This window comes from Mustela nigripes, chromosome X, assembly GCF_022355385.1.
Source record: "Mustela nigripes isolate SB6536 chromosome X, MUSNIG.SB6536, whole genome shotgun sequence".
NCBI classification, from domain to species: Eukaryota; Metazoa; Chordata; class Mammalia; order Carnivora; family Mustelidae; genus Mustela; species Mustela nigripes.
The window spans coordinates 76,962,994-76,985,495 of NC_081575.1; the positions used below are offsets into that span (position 1 = coordinate 76,962,994).

Consider the following 22,502-nt stretch of genomic DNA (forward strand, 5'->3'; position numbering starts at 1 on the left):
TTAAAAAAATCCATAAGGACCTCATTTGTTGGAATGTTGTTTTTCTATTGCAAACTGGGCCAGGGAATGAAATCATTTTTAAAGGAAACAGAACAGAAAACAAAACAACAGCAAGAATAATAATAACACAGCCCTCACAATCTGAAAACCTAGCCTACATACATAATTTTCTGCTGAATTACAATGGAATTAATACTTAGTGAGAAAAAGAGAGGGAGAAGGAAAAAAGACTACCTACTCAAATGTAATTTTTCAAATACTGAATCCTGCCAAGTCATTTGTGAAGGCCTGTAAGCTTCCTCAGAAACACCAAAACATGCCCAAACACTGAAACACTGGAGGCAATACTGCAACTAGTTATAGAAAAAAAGTATTCCTGACCACAGCTGTTACCAAAAAAGTCATTTAAATAAAGGATATCCTTAGATTCCTAGGCTCCAACCCAAAAAGGAACTGAATTCTTCTACATCACCAAAATATTCTAAAACTGCCTTTCTTACCATTATTCTTAGAGGATCTTCTCTTTTAGCTTAGAAAGAGAAAATCCTATTTTAGACCATATAAACTAAAGCTGGACTATATTTGTTTCTTGGTTTAAATTTATGTATACTAATCCCCATGCTAGAAAAGAAGGCAAAGATACCACACATTGCAATTAAAAAGGACTTGGCATTGAGCTTAACACAATGTGATTGCACTTCCACTGGTGCATACATGTTTCCTAAGTCAACCCAGTGACAGCTATAATCTTTTTTCATCTCGTCCCTGGTGGGTCTTCTAGCCTGGGCAATAATTGCCTATTCTGAAGAAAAATAAAACAGGGGCAGCAAACATAAAGGTATATAAAGGAGGATATAAATGGGGAAGATGGTGGAATAGGAGGATACTAAGCTCATCTTGTCCCACAAACATATGTATAAAACAGCCACATCAGTGCCACCAACCCAGAAAATGACCCAAAGACTGGCAAAACAGACTTTCTATAGCTAATCATGGAGAGAACACACTGAAAAGGGTAGGGGGGGGGGCAGAGACATGGGGAACCAAACTCTCAGACAGACTAATCACAAATGAGAGAGACACCACAAGAATAAAGAAGGGAGAGAACTAGACCCCACACTAGGCACCCCAGACCTAGGTGCACTAGATGCACTAGGAAGACGAGTCCCCATAACATTTGGTTTGAAAACAAGGAGGGCTTAATTTCTTTCAGCTTTTATAACCAGGGAACTTAACTTCATGTACTTTAAAATCAGCTGGCTCAGCTCTGTGAGAGTTGGAAGGTAATAGGGAACTAAGTCTTCATCCTCAAAGAGCCAGCATATCAAACATCTCCACGAAGATACAGTATAGAAACAGCAGTGGAAAAGTGCCTGGGGTACACATAAAAGAGATTAATTTACTAATCTCAGAACACATGAAAGAGGGCAAGGGATCTTTAGGAGACTTCTCTAAGAATAAAAGAACTGGTAGGCACCATTTCTCTCTGCATCCCCAGTGTAGATAGCTGGACACTTGCAGAAAATACCACAAACACTCTCTACTTTCCATACTAGCACTATGTACCTCACCACCACAATCTCCTGCAGATCCATCCTATCCAACCTGCTCCATGCAGCAGGAGTCCTTCCAAAGCAGCTCCTGCATGTTTCATCCTGAAGGGAGCCTTGGCAGGGGCTAGCGCAATTCCAAAGTTACTCCTGTCTCAGGGAAAAGGGAAGATAACAATAAACACAGCCCCAGCAGCCAAATCTTATAACTGGTAATGAAAAGAAAGTACCCTGTCAAACAGTACCTCTGTAGCCCCTGCAGGAAACTGGCCTGACTCCTGGGCCTACACACCAACAAAAACCTCTCAGGGGACAAGGCAGGGAGAACACCCTGCAGTTTGGTATTACTGTAGCTCCTGCAAACAAGCTGAGAGCAGGCGTCTGATCTGACTGCTGAAAGCATCCAATAATGATAAGTCCACAGCAGCCTCAGACTGACCCCTAACAGCACAGGGACCAAATCCTACCAAGTGTGTGCACAACAAGCAAAGTGGGCCATTGTAACATACTGATCTAAAGGCAAATGCAGCTCAAACAGAAGAGCATGGTGCACACAATCCACGTAGGAGCCACTCCTGAAGCACCTGGTTCTGTTAAACAGGGGACATGGCTACAGGCCACCAAAGGAGCTTTTCTTCATAACGTCTTTACTTCCAACATCAGGAGATAAAAACAATGTTCCTAATACACAGAAACAAACACAGAAAACTAGATCAAATGAGGAGACAGAGGGATATGATCCGAAAGGAAAAAAAAAAAAAAACAAAACAGGACAAAACAACAGCAAAACAGCTAAATGAAATGATGATAACCGATATGTGTGATAAAGAACTCAAAGTAATGGTCATAACGATACTCACAGGATTTCAGAAAAGAGTGGAAGATCTCAGTGCAACTCTTACCAAAGAGAAAGAAAAGCAAATAAGAAACGAAGAACTCAATAACCAAAATTAAAAATACACAGGAGGCGATCAACAGCAGATTAGAGGAGGCAGAAGAATGGATCAGAGAGCTGGATGACAGAGTAGTTAATAAAAAACAACCAAACAAAATAGCAAACAAACAAACAAAAAGAATAAAAAATAAGACTAGGTTAAGGAAACTCATCAATGTAATCAAGTGTAACAACACTTAGATTACAGGGATTCCAGAAGAGAGAAGGAGGCAGAAAATTTATTTGAAGAAATAACAGCTGAAAAATTCCCTAATCTGGAGAAAGAAATAGATATCCAGATCCTGGAGGCACAGAGAGCACCCAAAAAAACCAACCTGAGGAAGTCCACACCAAGAGACATAAAAATTAAAATGGCAAAAAGTAGACCCCTGGGGATAAAAATATATGTTTATAAAAAATAAAAAATTAAAAAAAAAGTAGTGATAAAGAGAGAATTTTTAAAACAGCATAAGAAAGTTAGACACAAAGGAAATCCCATAAGGTTACCCACTGCATTTTCAGCAGAAGCTTGGCAGACTAGAAGACAGTGGCAGGACATAGTCAAAATACTACAAGGAAAAAATCTACAACCATGAATACTTTACCCAGCAAAGCTATTATTTAGAATAGAAAGAAAGACAGAGTTTTCTAAACAAACAAAAGTTAAAGGCTTTCATCACCATTAAACCAGCCTTACAATAAAAGTGAAAGGGAATTCTTTGAGGGGAAAGAAAAGGCCATAATCAGGAGAAAGAAAATTATGAAAGGAAAACATTTCATAGGTAAATAAAAACATAATGAAAGTAGGAGACTAATCACTTACAAAACCAATATGGAGGTTAAACAGAAAAGGAGTCAAATCAGTTATATCTATAAAAATCAGTCTATGGATTCACAAAATAAAAAGATACAAATTATGACATCATATGCATAAAACATTGTTGGAGGGGTGTAAAAATATAGTACTTTTAGAATGTGCTCAAATTTAAGGGACCATCAACTTAATATAGACTGTTATATGCATCAGATGTTATATATGAGCTTACTGATAAACACAAATCAAAAACCTGTAATAGATAACCAGATAAATGGAGAAAGGAATCCAAGCATATCATTAAGGAAAGCCATCAAACCATAAAGGAAGAGAGCAAGAGAAGGAAAAAAAACACAGAAAAAGTACAAGAACTGTGAAATAAATAACTAAATGACAGTAAGTCCATATCTATCAATAATTACATTGAATTTAAATGGACTAAATGCTCCAATTAAAAAACACAGGGACTGCATGTATAAAAACCAAGACCCATCCATATGCTGCCTACAAGAGACTCATTTCACACCTAAAGACACATGGAGGTTGAACATGAAGGGATGGAAAAACATTTACCATGCATATGGGAGCAAAAACAAAGATGGGATAGCAATGTTTATATAAGACAAAATAGACTTTAAAATAAACACTGTAACAAGCGACAACGAAGCACACTACATGATGATAAAGGGAACAATCCAACAAGAGGATAGAATAATTATAAATATGCATTCAACATGGGAGTACCTAAATAGAGAAACATAAACACAGGGGTAACTGGGTAGTTCAGTAGGGTGAGTTTCCAACTCTTGGTTTCAGTTCAGGTCATGATCTCAGGGTTGTAATACTGAGCTCTGTGCTCAGGCTCCACATGGAGCTTGCTTGGGATTCTCTCTCTTCCTCTCCATCTGCAACCCCCACCAACCTACCCATGCTCTTGCTTCTCTCTTAAAAAAAAGAGAGAAACAAAAGAAACATAAACACATAAACATAAACATAAAGACAAGAATTGAGAGTAATAAAAGTCGGGAACTTTAATACCCCCACTTACATCCATGGATAGATCATCCAGACATAAAATCACCAAAAAACAGTGGACATTGGACCAGATACAACTAAGATACACTCAGAACATTCCATCCCCAAACAGCAGAATACACTCTTTTAAAGTGCACATGGAACATCTTCCAGAATAGATCATGATATGCCACAAAACAAGTCTCAATAAATCAAAACAGTGTGAGAGTATATCATGCATGTTTTCTGACCTCAGTGGTACAAAACTAGAAATCAATCCCAAGAAAAAAATCTGGAAAGAACCCAAATACATGGAGACTAAATGACATGGTACTAAACAATGAATGGATCAACCAAGAAATAAAAGGAAATAAAAAACTACATGAAGATAAATGAAAACACAATGATCCAAAATATTTGTAATGCAGGAAAAGCTGTTGTAAGAGGGAAGATAATAGCAACAAAGGCCCATTTCAAGAAGGAAAAATCTCCAATAAACAACCAAACTTTATACCTATAGGAACTACAGAAGTGTAGGGTGGTTCAGTTGGTTGAGCATCCAAATCCTGGTTTCAGCTCAGATCGTGATCTCAGGGATAAGGGTCACACTCTGTACTTAGCACAGAGTCTGCTTGATATTCTTTCCCCTCCTTCCTCTCCCTCTTCTTTCCCTGCTCATACTCTCACTGAAAGAAAGAAATAAAATCTAAAAAAAAAAATAATAAAGGAACTAGAAAAAAAATGCTCAAAGGCAGTTAGAAAGAAATAATAAAGATCAGAGCAGAAATAAATGAAATAGAGACTAAAAAAATGACAGTACGGTCAATGAAACCAGGAGCGAGTTTTCCGAAAAGCTCAAAAAACTTGATAAAATTTTAGCCAGACTTATCTAGGAAAATAAAGAGGACTCAAATAAAATCACCAACGAAAGAGGAGAAATAACAACCAGAACTACAGAAATACAAAAGATTATAAGACATTATGAGAATTTATGTGCCAAAAGACTGGACAACCTAGAAGAAATGGATAAATTCCAAGAAATATATAACCTCTCAAAACTTAAACAGGAATAAATAGAAAATATGAACAGACCAATTACTGGCAATGCAACTGAATCTGTAATCAATTAAAATCCCAAAAACAACAACAACAAAAAAGTGCAGGGTAAGATGCTTCACAGGTGAATTCTACCAAACATTTAAAGAAGAGTTAATATCTATTCTTCTCAAACTATTAAAAAAAAATAGATGAGGAAGGAAAGCTTCCAAATTCATTCTATAAGGTCAGCATTACCCTGATACCAAAACCACATAAACTACAGAAAAGAAGACTACAGACAAAATCACTGATGAACAGAGGTGCAAAAATCCTCAGCAGAATATTAACAAACTGAATCTAAAAATACATTTTAAAAAATCACTCACTGGGATGCCTGGGTGGGCCAGTCAGTTAAATGTCTGCCTTTGGCTTGAATCATGATCCCAGGTTCCTGGGATCGAGTCCCACACTGGGCTCCTTGCTCAGTGAGGAGCCTGCTGCTCCCTCTGCCTGTTCCCCCTACTTGTGCTCTCTCTCTGACAAATAAGATCTTAAAAAAAATCATTCACCTGGCTAAAATCAACAAGTCAGGAAATGACAGATGCTGGCGAGGATGTGGAGAAAGGGGAACCCTCCTACACTGTTGGTGGGAATGCAAGCTAGTGCAGCCACTCTGGAAAACAGCATGGAGGTTCCTCAAAATGTTGAAAATAGAACTGCCCTATGACCCAGCAATTGCACTATTGGGTATTTACCCTAAAGATACAAACGTAGTGATCCAAAGGGGCACGTGCACCCGAATGTTTATAGCAGCAATGTCCACAGTAGCCAAACTATGGAAAGAACCTAGATGTCCATCAACAGATGAATGGATCAAGATGTGGTATATATACACAATGGAATACTATGCAGCCATCAAAAGAAATGAAATCTTGCCATTTGCGACAACATGGATGGAACTAGAGCGTATCATGCTTAGCGAAGTAAGTCAAGCAGAGAAAGACAACTATCATATGATCTCCCTGATATGAGAAAGTGGTGATGCAACATGGGGGCTTAAGTGGGTAGAAGAAGAATCAATGAAACAAGATGGAATTGGGAGGGAGACAAACCATAAGTGACTCTTAATCTCACAAAACAAACTGAGGGTTGCTGGGGGGAGGGGGGTTGGGAGAAGGGGGGTGGGATTATGGACATTGGGGAGGGTATGTGCTTTGGTGAGTGCTGTGAAGTGTGTAAACCTGGTGATTCACAGACTTGTACCCCTGGGGATAAAAATATATGTTTATAAAAAATAAAAAATTAAAAAAAAATCATTCACCATGATCAAGTGGCATTTGTTTTGTGATGCAAAGGGGATTTAATATTTGCAAATCAATTAATGTGATATATCACATTAGCAAGAGAAAGAATAAAACCCGTATGATCATTTCAACAGGTGCAGTGAGAGCACCTGACAAAGTGCAGTATCAATTCATGATAAAAACTCTCAACAAAGTAGGTTTACAGGGAACATACCTCAACATAATAAAGGCCATACATGAAATAACCAAAGCTAACATTCTCAATGGTGTAAAACGGAGCTTTCCTCTATGATCAGGAACAAGAAAAGGATGTCCACTCTGACCACTTTTATTCAACATAGTATTTCAATAGTATTGAAAGTCTTGGTCAGAGCAATCAAACAAGAAAAAGAAATAAAAGGCATCCCTATTAGTAAGGATGAAGTAAAACTCTCAATGCTGATAACATGATACTATATAGTGAAAACCCAAAAGAATCCACCAAAAACTATTAGAACTGATAAATGAATTCAGTGAAGTTGTAGGATACAAAATTAATATACAGAAATCTATTGCATTTCTATACACTAAAATGAAGTAGAAGGAGAAATTAAGAAAACAATCCCACTTATATTTGTACCAAACAGAATAAACTACATAGGAATAAACTTAGCCAAGGAGATGAAATACCTGTACTCTGAAAACTGTAATACACTGAAGAAGGAAATTGAAGATGACACTAACAAATGGAAAAGATATTCCATGCTCATGGACTGGAAGAACAAATGTAGTTGAAATGTCCATACTACCCAAAGCAATCTTCAGATTTAAGCAGTCCTACCAAAACACCAATAGGATTTTTAACAAAACTAGAACAAGTAATCCTAAAATTTATATGGAACCACAGAAAACCCCGAAAAGCCAAAGCAATCTTGAAAAAGAACAAAACTGGCGGTATCAGAATCCCAGATTTCAAGATATACTACACAGCTGTAGTAATCAAAACAGTATGGTACTGGCACAAAAACATACACATAGAACTATGGAACAGAATAGAATAGCACAAATGCACCAGTGTTTATATGACCAATTAATCTACCATAACAGAGGCAAGAATATACAATAGGGAAAAGTCTCTTCAACAAATGTTGTTGAGAAAAGTGGGCAGCAACATGCAAAAGATTTAAACTGGACCACTTTCTTACATGATACACAAAAATGAACTCAAAATGGATTAAAGACCTAAATGTGAGACCTGAAACCATAAAATTCCTAGAAGAAAACATATGCAGTAATTTCTTTGACATTTGCCATAGAAACATTTTTCTAGGTTTCTGGAAAAAGAAACAAAAGCAAAATCAAACTACTGATTTTATTTAAATTTTTATCTAAATTTTATTTAAAAATAAAAAGCTTTCACATAGTACAGGAAACCATCAACAAAACAAAAAGGCAACCTACCACATGGGAGAAAATATTTGCAAATGATATATCTAATGAGGGGTTAAAATCCAAAATATATAAAGAACTTGAACAAGTCAAGCCCTCCAAAAAACAAATAATCCAATTTAAGGAATGAGTAGAGGATCTGAATAGACATTTTTCCAAAGAAGACATACAGATGGCCAACACACATAAAAAGATGTTGAACATTACTAATCATAAGGGAAGTGCAAATTAAAACCAGAACACTGTATCACTTTACACCTTTCAGAAAGGGTAAGCTAAAAAACCAAGACATAAGTATTGATGAGGATGTGGAGAAAAAGGGACCCTCGTGCACCACTGGTAAAATGCAAATTGGTGCAGGCACTGTGGAAATCAGTATGGAAGTTCCTCAAAAATTAAAAATAGAATTACCATAGGATCCAGTAATTCCACTACTGGGTATTTACCCAAAGAAAAGGAAAATATGCATGCAAAACAATATATGGGTCCTATATTGCAGCATTATTTACAATAGCCAAGATATGGAAGCAACTCAAGTGTGCCTCCATAGATGAATAGATAAAGAAGATATGTTTATATATGTATGTTACATACATATACATATATTTTGTATGTATAAGTTATATATATATGTACATACAGTGTAGTATTATACAACCATAAAATGAATGAAATCTTGCTATTTTCAAGAACATGGATCAACCTAGAGAGTATAATGCTAAGTGAAATAAGTTAGTCAAGAGAAAGATATATACCATATGACTTCACTCATTTGTGGAACTGTAGAAAGGAAACAAAGCAACAAACAGAGAAAAAAAGAGAGACAAACAAGAAAACAGATGCTTAAATACAGAGAACAAACTCCTGGTTGACAGAGGGGAGTCGGGGGGGAAATAGATGAAATAGATAAAAGGGATTTAGAGAACACTTATCTTGATGAACAGTGAGAAATGTATAGAATTAGTGAATCATTATATTGTACATCTAAAATATAACGCTATATGTTAATTTTACTCAAATAAAAAAATACATAAAGGCTGCTTAATGATATCACATTGACAAATTCCTTACCTAAATCTGAAAATTATTTGCCAAATGGATATTATATTCCCTTTACCATTTTTTGCATAGAAAATTTGCTTATGAGTGTTTTTAAAAACCTGACAGAACTTTGAGCACTAATGCTGAAATTTATTCTTCCTGAAAATAATCATACTATTTACCTATTTCTCTATAAAAGAAGTTTAGAAAGCATGTCAATCATTTCATGCAGCATCCTTTATGCTTCTTACCAGGTCCCGTTGATCCTCCTGTACCAGATCCATTTTGTGTACCAAGCAAAAAACTTTCGCATCTGGAGAATTCTGCAGAATGGCTTCTAAGCATGATTGGTAATAGTGCATGTCTTTTTCCAGTTCACGGCTTTCCACATCAAACACATATATCAGAACCTCCACATTTCGGAAGATGTTATCTCGTTGGCTAGTAAAATAATTTTCCATGAAGGTATCCTGTCTAATAGGAAAAAATTTGGTAATAACCAAGTCCTCAGTTTAGTCACTCCTACTTACAATTTATTTTGTGTTGGATTAATCAATGTGAAAGATAATCTTAAGGCTTCAAATTAATAGGCAAGTAAGAGTAAATTGGTACAGTTTCAACTTCTTGGTTGAGCCATACCTGCCCCACTCTTTGCCCCACCCTTTGCCCCTCTCCTTGTATTCCAAATACACTATGACCTTCCCTCAGTTCCACTGGGCTGTGATGTATCCACCAAGAAGCATTTACACATGCTATTTAATCTGTTTTACATGCTATTCCCCTATTTCTACATCTAATTAACTCCTACTTGTCCCTTTAGATTTCAAATCAATCCATATTTCCTCACAGAAACCATTCCTGACCTCCCTGTCTTGAGCAAATCCAGTCACCATAGGCCCTAATAAAATTACATTGTTTTATTTTTAAAATAAAAAAAAACAGTAGTTTCGTTTGAATTTAAGAAACAAAACAAATGAGCAAAGGGAAAAAAGGGAGAGATACAGAGAGACAAACCAAGAAATAGACCCTTAACTATTGGGAACAAACTAATGGAGGAGGGGTTGGGTGATACAGGTAATGGGGATTAAGGAGTGTACTTGTCATGATGAGCACTGGATATAATATAACACTATATTAACTGTACTGGAATTAAAATAAAATAAAATAAAATAAAATAAAATAAAATAAAATAAAATAAATAAAACAGTAGAGTTTGGTCATGGGGGAAAAAAAAAAACATGTACCTAGCTTTCAGTCTTGTACTTTTGCTATTAATTAGCTGTGTGACCTTGGTGGATTCTTAATATCATTGTACCTCAGCTGCCTTATCTGCAGAATTAATGATAACATCTTAGGGCATAAAAGCAAGGAACTTGGACTAATCTCTTGAAAGAGATTACAGAATTAGAAGAATGATAAAGATGAAGGATTTGTATGGAAAGAGCTCTAGAGCACTAAGTGATCCATCTGCTAGCAATAATGGGAATCATTTTCTTTTCTTTTTTTATTTTTGATAAACATATATTTTTATCCCCAGGGGTACAGGTCTGTGAATCGCCAGGTTTACACACTTCACAGCACTCACCATAGCACATACCCTTCCCAATGTCCATAACTCCACCCCCCCTTTCCCCCACCCCCCCCCCCGGCACACGCCACTTAATCGGGTGTGCGACATTGGGACTTTTGGTTTGTCTCCCTCCCAATCCCATCTTGTTTCATTGATTCTTCTCCTACCCTCTTAACCTCCCCATGTTGCATCTCCACTTCCTCATATCAGGGAGATCATATGATAGTTGTCTTTCTCTGCTTGACTTATTTTGCTAAGCATGATACCCTCTAGTTCCATAATGGGAATCATTTTCTTATAGAATACTTGGCTATTTCATTATTCTTTCAACAAACAACTCATTGGGCACCTATCCATGATTGGTTCTATGCTAGGAGCTGGTAAACACTGAGCCAACAATAATGTCTATTTATTTTGTGAGGAACTTTACTATGCATTTGTATCTCATCTTACTTAATCATCAAAACACCCCTATGCTTTAGTACCATCATTATCCTTATTATACAGATGAAGAAACTGGCTCAGAGAGTTTAAATGATCTACCCAAAGTAACACAGTTAACAGAGCTGTGTTACAAACCCCAGTCTATCTCCAGACCCTAGGCTCCTAACCACTGTGCACTACACACTGCTGCTGAAACATGGAGATGCAAATGGCCATAGGGTAAGGAGCAATACCTCCATATAAGCACAGTGAATATGCATTTATGATGGAATATTCTAGAAGTACCTCAGCCATGAAAGGAAAAATTATTTCCTACTTCTCCAACAGTTGGTAACTCAGTTGGAGAATATGAGCTTAGGGCTGATCTACAGTGCTTAGACTGCCTGGAGATTGAAATAATAAAGAATGAAAAGGTATTACGGTATGATGGCTAAGAGCTCAGCACTGATATTATGCCACCTGAGATAAAAATCCAATTTCTTCTCCTGCAAGAGAGGGGGATAATCTATCCCATACTACAGATCCCTAGACACAGCCTATGTTAGTGCTGATTAAATATGTCACACAGAGAGGGCATTTCCACAATTACATAAAAGTCAGAGATCTTTATTTAATCAAGTGCCAATTATGAAACAATTTCTATCAAATGTATCTATTACAAATGATAGCTACTGTAATGTATTTTCCATGCTGATTATACTAGGTGCCATGATTACTGCCACTGGTGCCACAAACAAGCAAACAGTACTCACCCACCACAGTCCCACAAGTTCAATACCAGGTTTCCCAGAAATCGAACATGAGAATGTTCTACATCAACTGGAAGACAAATATGACAAAGCTAGTAACTGCAGCACATGAGGTAAAATTCAAAATAAGCAAAGAACTAACCCATGGAATTTAGAAGGACCAAAGTGGAGTGAAATGCTCAAAGCTTCAACAAGAAGGTGATTTTCAGCTTAGTAATATGGTTTAGTGGCAAGGTGGGCACCTAAACTATTCTGAGCTACAGAATTGGCTCTCAATGTAAGTAATTTTACTTTTTAGTAGTTTAGTGGTTAGAGCAGAAACAATCTCCAATTATAATATTGTTAAAATTTCAACATGTAAGACAAAGACATATACTATTTAACAACTCTTCAGTGACCCACCAACACCCTCCATAAAACAAATTTTTAAAATGACAACAAATACCAAATACAAAACAAGCATAAAACATAACCCAACTTGCTCCCTCTATTGGTTTCCCTATTTCAATTAATGACCCTATTATTGTCCCATTTTGGGGAAGATGGTCATTGTCCACTCCTCTGTCTGACATTCATTGCTATTTCTTTGTAATTCCTCGATTTCACTCCTTGTTTTACAACGTGCCACTAACAATAAGGAAGGCCTTAATTTCTCAAGCCTACACAACTACAATTGCTCCATAATTACCACCCAGCAGGAAGCCATACCCTCTTACAGGCTATTGTCAGATTCATCTTCTTAACACTACTTTGAACATGTCACTCCCCATTCAAAAAACTTGCAATGGTTCCTCCGTGCCTACAGAGGGGCATGGAAGGTCCTTCAAATTTGGCTTCTAATCTACCTTTATATTCCCCATTGAGTCACATTAATAAAGACTTTTGTTCTAGTCCAATTTGGTTTATTTATAGTCCTCCCCTATCCCACTACCTCCCCAACCCTCAACATACCTTACACATCAGGGGTCGCAAACTTGCTAATATGGGCCAGGCCAGTAAATGTACAAAAGCAAAGATGATCATGTATGGAGAGTGAATATCCACCCAAGAGGGTGATAGAGAAGGTGGCAATTACACAGCTCTAGCTCATCTGTCAAGGCAGGAATGTGGGATCAAGATGATCATATCTTTACACTTTTCAATATTAGAGAGAAACCAGATTTTTATGGAAACTTTTACCTATTAGTACCTAATTCCAATTTTTCTAAGACATTGTAGAAGCCAAACAAAACATATCTATAGGCCTTATCCAGCTTACAGACTGCCTGTTTGCGACCTCTGCCTTACACTTCCCTCCCCACTCTATACTTTGCCTACTCTGTTCACCTGCCTAGAAAGTCCTCCCCATCTTTCGTTCAAAGTTATATTCATCTATTAAGACCCAGCTTAAATTCACTTTCTCTAAAGGCCCTTCCTGGCCACCCCCACTTACTGTCATCACTCCCTCTGAATTCATTCAAACATTTATTAAGCATCTACTCTCTGCCAGGCACCAAAAATCACAAGGAAAAATAATGAAAGTTCTTATCTTAAAAATTTCTTAAAGTCTAGCAATCATAATTTTTACAATTTTTGTGATACTCAATCACACAGTGATGTTGCTTCTATGACCATCTTGAATCTATTGATTATATTGACTGCTATCTAACTTTTGTGCAATTTTATCTTCTCATAACCCAGACCATGAGCAGCGAAGCATTAGAACATGGGTACTAAAAAAAACATGGGCATTGGAGTTAAACAGTTCTTCATTCAAATACCAGCTGTACCTCTTTGTGTGACCTTGGGCAAGTCACTTAGCCTCTGGGTATTAGTTTCCTTTTCTATTACAAAAGGTGGAAGGGATGTTATTGACCTCACAGGATTGTTGTGAGGATTAAAGAAGTTATATATAAAGTGCCTGGCACGTAGTAGGTGCTCAAACTACTTCCATTCTCCCCCTTACTTCCCCATCCTTGGAAAAGGAATCATATCTTACATGTCTTTGTATTTCCAACAGAGTCTACGAGAGAGTAGGTGCTCAAACTGCTATTAATTTGAAGACTATGTAAACGGTCTAGTACTAAAAAAAAAAAATGGAAAGAAGTGCTACTGAGAAAGGGAAAGACAATAACAAAAGAAGTGACAGAATTCAGTAACTGTTTAGGTATGAAGCACATGGGACAGAAATCTGGTTTCTACTCCCATATCACAGAAATTGTTCTCATCAAGTGATCAACGGCCCCCTTACCAAATCCACTGGACTTTTTAGTCCTTGTCTTACTTTCTGTAGCATGACACTGTTGACTACTCTCTTCTCAAAAAATTCTCTTCTCTTGGCCTCTGATATCATACCTATAACCTTTCTGGTGTATCTTCCTATTCTTTCTTCTGTCCTTTAAATGTTGGAGCACTTCAGGATTTCACCTATGGCTACCTACTTCCCCCCAGGCAAGCTACTCTATTCATATTGTTTTAACTTAAGTGTTTATATCTAATACAGATGTCCCTCTCCCTTTTTGAAACATATACTGGACATTTTCACTTGAATAATGCATAAGTATCCCAAACTCAGTGTATCCAAATATAACTCATCTCCCCATTTTTTCCTACAAAATCTATTCTTCTTTCAGTCTTCTCCATCTTAGTGAATTTAACCAGTTGCCTAAGCGAAAACCTTAATTTCATCCTTGAGTCCAGCCTTTCCTCCATTATTCCACCCAAACCTTTCAACAAGTCCTACTGACTCTATCTCTTAAGTATATCCCAAATGTATTTGCTTATTATATCTACTACCACTACCCTAACCCAAGTTAAGGCCCCATCATCTCTTACCTGGTCTACTAAAATAGTTTCCAAATCTGTCAATCTGTTTCTACCCTTGCCTTCCTCTAATCTATCCTCCGTGTTAGATATAATAGTCTCTTCAAAATGCAGATTTTACCCCATTATTCTTTAAAAAGAAAAAAAGTCTCTGTGTATATGACCGTATATACCCGGAAAAAAAAAGGGCCTAAAGGACAATCTCAAACTACTAACGGTGGTTGTCCCCAGGAAGCAGGCCTGAGAACAAGGGAAGGAGCACACTTTTTTTACTTCTGCAATGTCTGAATTTTTCACAAGTATTACTTTTGTAATCAAAGTTGAAAATTAAAAATAATAAAATCTGATCATGTTACTTTTCTATTTAAAAACTCTCTATGGGCTGCCCTCTACCCTCAGTTCAAACTATCTGACTTGGTTTATAAGGCAGTTTATGATCCAATCCCCACATTCTACCTTCCTTTTTAGTCTTAAGTCTCCTAAGTGGCCCTCTGGCTCTCCTAGTTTTCCTGTCCTGCTGTCGTAAGAGCAACTGAAAAGAACCAGAACAGAGCATTAGGAAATCACATACATTTATGGGGCAGAAAGAAGAAAATATTTTTTAAAGGGGGTAGGGATGGTTAAAGATAAAGGAAGAAAACCAGAGTAATAAAGCATTAAATAAAAGCCAAGGGAACAGAGAATTCTGAGAAGGTAGGAAATCTTGGAACTGTCAACAGTGTTTGTGACTAAAATATTTTATAATCTTATTTTTATTGAGAAGCTTACTATTCCAACAAACACATTTTAACAGCCCACAAATAAATTAATTATATCACCATGCTATACCCTTACCACAAATTTTAAAACACAGTAGGCTCTAAGTTTAACAAAATAAAATTGGATCTTTTTTCAGCAATGCTAGACTAGAAAAACACTAAGGCATTAAAGGTGATATAATATTTTAGAAGTACTCTTTTGCTACTGTTAAAGAAAATCAACAACTTCATAAAAAGGAAGAATAAGTAAAAATCAATGCACTATATGTATTTTCAAATAGTCTGTAAGTTTAGCAATAGAACCCAGACCTTTTTTCAACAATGACAAATTGGGTAATGATACATTAAAGCATTAAGTCCAACATAATATTTTAAAGCATACTTTTATTACCTTTAAGGAAATACAGTAATTGCTAACAAAGTATATCAAGAAAGGTCCCATTTGAGACAAAGCCTTGTCCCATTCACAGTGCCTGGCACATATGATGGTCCAGAAAAGCACTTACTGAATGAATGGGATGCTAAAATGTATAGTGTACACATAATCTGCAATATTCTGCTCATAATTTTTAATGATGCTGCTAGATTACTTCAAAACTATTTCAAGTAGCTTGAACAGTTCTGAAATTTGGGTTGTATGACTATTCACTAGACCAAGGGTAGTAAATCAACTCTGCTGATCACCTAAAAATAAAAATATTAATTGACTAGAAAACTGACCATTGCTTCAATAAAACGTATAGAACTTAAACCACACAAAGAAAGAAATCCTCCAAGAATGGTGACTGTGGCACAGTGGAGAGAGCAGGAACACAGAGTGATATTCCAGTTCTAAGGCTTGCTAGGTGAATAAGCTCACCTTCTAGATCATCTATCAAAATGAAGTTAATATAAAAACTAAAGTAAATTAAAAAGCATGTAATACACAGAAGCTTCCTCTAATTTACTGAAACCATATGATTATTAGGTCCAGATCTTTAACTTGGGATAATAGAAAAAAATTAAAATTTACCAAATCATGATAAAGAAATCTGGACTGGTCCTTTCTAGAAGGAAGTCTCTCAAGGCATGACAGGCTATAGGACCCTGTCCTGACCAAAATTTTTGATGAACAACTTAGATGAAAACTAGATGAGAGGCTTATCAAATGTACAAAATGCACAAAGTTAGGAAGAATAGAGAATCTATCAGATGAGATAATAAGCACCTAAAAAGAAAACAGATCTGATAATCTCTTTTCTACAGATAAGGGAATTACAGCCCTGAGAAATAATGAGTGGTCCTGGACTTCACAGTTAACAAATACTGGATACAAGAAGATAGGTGCTAAAATAAACAAAACTGAATAATTTAATCAAGTAAGAATTTATTCTTAGATTCAAAATATTAGCTGCACAAGAAGAAGAAGGATGGTATGTGTTTTAATAACAATGTATGTGAGAAGGAATTTAGTTTTTAGTATGACTCAGTATAATAAAGCCACTCCACAAAATAAGAGTAGGGGACTAGACTGTGTTAACAGCAGTGTGAGGCCCAAAATAAAAGATATAATAGTCCTTCCTTGCCCTGATCAGATCACATCTATATTCAAATCTCAGCACTTTAAAAAAATGTAGATATATTCAAACAAGTCTTTAAAAATGTTTCAAGATGATGTCGCATGAGGAATAGATGAAAGAACTGGACATGTTTAACTTAAGGAAGATAAGATTTGGGAAGCAAGGATGGCTAGGAGAGATTGAGACATCAATCATACTCAAATATTTGTAGAGACTCAGTGGAACAGAAAGGAAGAAACAAAGAGAAACAGATTCAGGGTTCTAAGAAATAGCTTTCTAACCACTAAGGCTGCTCCAATTATGAGAGTATATATAAACTCCAAGCACTTTATAAAGAAAAATACGGTTTCCTTCTTTATATCCTAGGGTCTGGAACACAAGTTGTTTTAAAAATGTTTGTTTTTTCTTGGAACCAGAGTGAGATACCTTAAAAGAAGTAGTGGGTGACTTGTCCCTAAAAGTATTCAAGATGCTAAAAACTCAGATCAGGAATCTTGGAAAGCCAGGTAGAGCAATGCTTTCATCACTGATGGGCCAAGGACCATGGCAGAATCCAGAAATGCCTGGATGCTGCAAAACAAAATAGCATTACACTCGAAACAGAAGAGGTCTCCCAGAAGCATAGATCCACTGAACGGCAGCCATGGTAGCCCAGCTAGGCCATTATTAAGAAACCAGACTTAACATTCACATTATAAAGGGCAATGAAACATTTCTCATGTCAGCTGGAACTCCAATGAGAACATCTATGTATATCCAGGAAGAGAAGCAGCAGAGTACACATCAGGTTAACCTTCCCCTCACAGCCCTGCCCACCCCACTCAGAATGGACCTTTTAATGAAGATTAGGACTAATCTTTAAAAAAATCTTAGGAGATTTTGTTATGCTTGTTAATAAGTATCAATTAATTTCCCTTTATATAAAAAATTTAAAAAAAACTCTCACAAAAAATAAAAAAGCAAACAAAAGGGTCCCTATGTTTGTTTAATAAAGACCAGGATAAAAAAGCAAGTTGGACAAGGGTATCCCACTTGGTAAGCAACCTAGAAAGAAGCTCCCCAGACAGCAAGCAGTAATAACCAGAATTAGGCTGTACCCCTTCGAGAAAGAACGAAAAAACAGGAAAACCTGCTCCAAAACAAATGTCTCAATTTCTGCAACCCTAAGTTACTGCAACCAAGTGTGTTATGCGGATTATTAATATTTAAGATCATCTGATTTCGGAATTAGATAAAACATCTTACTTGTTGCACCAAGGCGACGTGTGTCTCGGGCAATATAATTTGCAAAGATAATAGACCTCATGCTGGTCTTACCAGACCCACTTTTACCCATTAACAGCACCTAAGGACAAAGTAAGAAAAAAACAAACTTAGAAATCTAGAGCAAATCAAGTCTAAAAGGATCTGTTTCTCTCTTGTACTTGACGTTTTACTGAAGTTGACAGTACCAACAACCTATTGCCGGTACTTGTAACTAACTTAGTTCCCTGACCAATGGTAAATGCAGAGATACCAAAAATTCCAGGAGTCAGGCACATATGTCACACACCTCTTAGCGATAAAATAACACGAATTTATTATGGTAGCATTATACACTATCATTCATTCAGAACTATGTTAGAGAAATAACAACTTGAGGAAATTGAACCCTGATCTCTCATAATCTAATGCTTTATGCACTGAACTACCTGGCAGGAGATTTCATTATAACTGAAAGTTCTCTCCCCTGCTCAAGGTCAACCTTCCCATCTCTGCCCTTGATCTCATCTCTTCTACTTACTCTATGATTTTTTTCATTAATTACTCTGAATCTTTTTTTTAAGGCGTCCCATGGCATACATAAAAGACCTTCCTTGATCTGGCTTATCTACTCCTCTGTCCTTACCTCCTGGCCTAGAACATTTAGAGTCCGGGAATAATGAACTGAACTAAACCTATTATAGTCCCTATGACTGCTCCCACAATTCCAGGGAACCCAGTTCTATGTCTTTGTTTCATGCTGTACCCTCTGCCAGTTATTTCCCATTCCTTTTTCTTCCTTCATCTAAGCTCCACTCATCCATCCCTCAAGACTTGGTTCAGTAAGCGTCTCCCCAAGAAGCTTCCCTGACCTCAATGACCTAGGCTGGTGTAGGTGTGTTTCACGCCTTTCCTCCCATCACACTCCTATTGTATTGTAAAGACATAACTGCACTGCAGTTATTTGGGCTGTGTGTGTTTGTTTGTTTGTTGTTGTTCTTTGTGTTATTTTTGTCTGTGTCTCCCAAGACTGTGAGTTCTTGAATGGCAGGGAGAATTCCCTTTGTAACTCCAGTGCCAAATATATAACAGATGCTTAAAATATATTCATTGAAAGAATGAACAAGCTATCTAAACAAAGACAGAAGACAAATAAGTTTTTAATGATGAGAACTGTCTAATGGAAAAGGTGACATTATGAAGGTGAATAACCTTTATGTCAATATCAGCACCTAACAAAGACAGAAAAACACCTATCAAAGATGCTATTGATTCTTGCACAAGGAGGAAACTGTGTAAGGTGACATTTCAGAGTTTTTTCAAACTTTAACATTTATGGACTATAGTTCCAATTACCTTACTTTTCAAATGAAGGTGTTACAGGTTGTATCTTCACTCCCAAGAAATTTTTAAAAATTTTCTAATTACAAATACAGGGAATATTAATGAAAGTATACTTCACTCAGTGTCAATTTAACCTAGCTATTTAGGCACATAACTTTATTTCACTAAAAAAATGTTACTAACAAGACAGGCTAGGGTAGTTACAATTTCTTTTTTGTTTTATTCTTAGTCATGTAGAAATTTCTGGTATTTTTAGCCATCCTTGTTGATAACAACTTTAGATAACTTAGATAGGCTCATCAAAAACATTGCTTTAGGAAATTGAGTTATATAACTGAATTGTTAGATAAAGGGTAAATATGGCATATTTCTTGTGTTTTTTATTTAAGAAATCTTCAACTGCTTATGAAAGACTAACCATGCATTTACTCACTTAAACTTCATAATGACCCTACGAGATAGGTAATATTATTATCACCATCTTACAAATGAAGAAAGAGAGTCCCAAAGGTTCAGAAATTTAGACCACAACTGTGTCCTTATTGATTCTGCCTAAACCCCAAAGTGGGGCAGAGCACAAGAGGACACTCAATTCCACCTGGAAAACTCATAAAAAGACCTTATATACGTATCATTTAAATTGGGTCCGCATAAATGTGCAGGAAGAGACCTGTGTAGTGTTTGTGCATGGCCCACAAAATGAAAATTTATAAATTTGGAGAAAAACTGGAGAAAAATAGCTTCTGTATGGCTATAATAGGGTGGTACAGATATGGCAGATCAATTTAGTCAGGAATAGAAGGGCATTCTATATGATGAAATCATTTGGATTTTATTCTTTGAATCTTGGGAAGTTATGAAACAGTCTTAAGTATGTGAATGACCCAATTACATTTAAATATTAGAAAAATTAAATCTGATAGCAAAGAAGAGGACAAGAGTCAAAGAGTACAGATAGAAGATTCCTGCAATGGTCCAGGAAAGATGGTACATATACATCAAAAATCTATTTCCTGAATCATAACTTCTTACCTTTACTTTCATGAATTTGATCTACCTAATATGTCTTACCTTTTTCTTCATGGCTGTATTTGGTAGCACCCACCTGCAGATATAAACCAAAAGACAGTTTCCAGGATCCATTGCCTTAGAAATTGGAATTTTAAAAATACAAATAAATGTGGAGGTGCAAAAGAACATGCTTAGCACAACGGCTGAGTACAGCTGTGTGTAGGAACCCAGTTAAAGAGGCCCTTGTCTTCCTAAATTATAAAACTGGGTTCAAATTCCCTACCCCTAATTACAATACTCTGGAGATGGGTCTTAAGAAGACTGGCTTACTAATATAAATGAGCAATAAAATTCAAGATTCAATTTTTTTATCATCTTAAAAAATGCATCAAAGCAACACATACAAGTGCTTTAATAAATCAAACAATATTATCTTATTTGAATGTCCTTTATAATTTTTAAGTTAGGTTATTTTCAAAATGTGGGTATGTTTAGCCAGCTGTCCTTCCAAGTTAGATTTCACTCATTACAGGTACAAAGTATATAAAATACAAATCTCAAATTCAGGTACAAAAAGGTACTGAAATCACCTTTTAAGCCACTGATCTCTGCCCCCAGAAATACCAACCTTCTTCCTAGTCTTCTTATCCTCAACACGATGTTAAATCTCCTTTAATGAAAATTCAAAGCAACCCAGAACTGCCTTCTCAATTAGAACACTCCCCACCCCACCCCCAAACCTCGGGATTGACATCAGGCCCATCCCAAGGGCTGTTTCTATCCAGTTACCAACCAACCAGTCTTGCCAGTTTATCCTGACACCAAAAGCATGATGCCAATCAACCTTACTGGTAAATCAAAGCAATTTATCATAGGTGGGGTGTTCTAATTCACAGTATTTTCTTAGTTAGAACTCCATCACCACCTTCCAAGTTTTACATAATAAACTTCACCCACCCAAGCGATCCTTCCGGTTCCCCTATGGGAGGATCCATTCTTGGCCCCAGATTCTCTTTCTCCATCTTTCTCTCAGAGTCAGATTCTTCCATCGTGCAACAAGTCCTTTCCAGTTCTTTCTAGACCGTAGTACTTTCTCTCTTTTTTTTTTCTTTTTCCTTGTTCACACCCTCAGTCGCTTATTTTTATTGCCTGTGGCCGCGAGGCCTGCTCTATTCTTTCCTCCGCCTTTGTCCACTGGGGGGGCTGTTTTCCCCACACCTTAACCACCTCAAACTTGGCCTCAAGGCACAGCCGAGTTGGCCACCTCAAAAGCTGAATGATGTGGTTGGTGGCGCAAAGGAAAAGACGGAGAATGAGTGGCGAAGTGGGGATGGCAAGGGTTCGTGTCGAGTTTGGGCCTCAGGCCCCAAAGTCTCGAAACGCAAAGGTGACTTCACCCGGGAAGAGGTGGGGACGGCGGAGGTGGCAAAAAGAGCAGACCCGTGCGGTAGGCACTAAGTGGCCAACGCTTCCGCCAGATTATTTTTACCGAGCCTGGCCGCCCAAGAGCCTCCGCCGTTTAACAGTAGTTACGACCCAACCACCCGCCCTTAAGGAGCCCAGGTACCTCACCGCAGGCTGAGACTGCAGGCCAGGATCACGTGGGCACCTGCCGTAAACCCGGAGCCCGTCACGTGACAGCTGCTACCCGAGGGGCGGGCCGACTGGGAAGAAATACCATAGAGACTGCGCAGAGAAAGAGTGTCACCAGTCCCCGTGACGTGGCTCCAGTTCCTCCGCTTCTTTGAGACGGTTAGGGAGCACTGAGTCTATAGGCTCTTCGCTTGTGGTCCCCGTGCCCCGACCCGTCCGGCACAGGGACGGAATTAAAGGAGTCGTTTTAAATTTCAGTGCTTCAATGCGTGTGTGTGTGTGTGTGTGTTTTCACTTAAGGCCCCCG

The 22,502-nt window shown here is 37.2% G+C and overlaps 1 protein-coding gene across 7 annotated transcripts in view; it reads right to left on the reverse strand.

The window, feature by feature from the left end:
* RRAGB (Ras related GTP binding B) overlaps positions 1-22,256 on the reverse strand; it is a 37,270-nt gene extending 15,014 nt beyond the window's left edge. For 3 of the 7 annotated variants that reach the window (XM_059385397.1, XM_059385393.1, XM_059385391.1), the window contains exons 1-6: positions 21,560-22,163; positions 20,663-20,696; positions 18,251-18,350; positions 13,865-13,948; positions 11,890-11,956; positions 9,375-9,597 (exon numbers count right to left, since the gene is read on the reverse strand). In XM_059385397.1, coding sequence (XP_059241380.1) covers positions 9,375-9,597; positions 11,890-11,956; positions 13,865-13,948; positions 18,251-18,350; positions 20,663-20,696; positions 21,560-21,651 — 600 coding nt within the window. In that variant the 5' untranslated portion in view covers positions 21,652-22,163. The other 4 variants (XM_059385395.1, XM_059385396.1, XM_059385392.1 and 1 more) reach the window with 4 other exon arrangements.
* Positions 22,257-22,502: the final 246 nt, after the last annotated feature.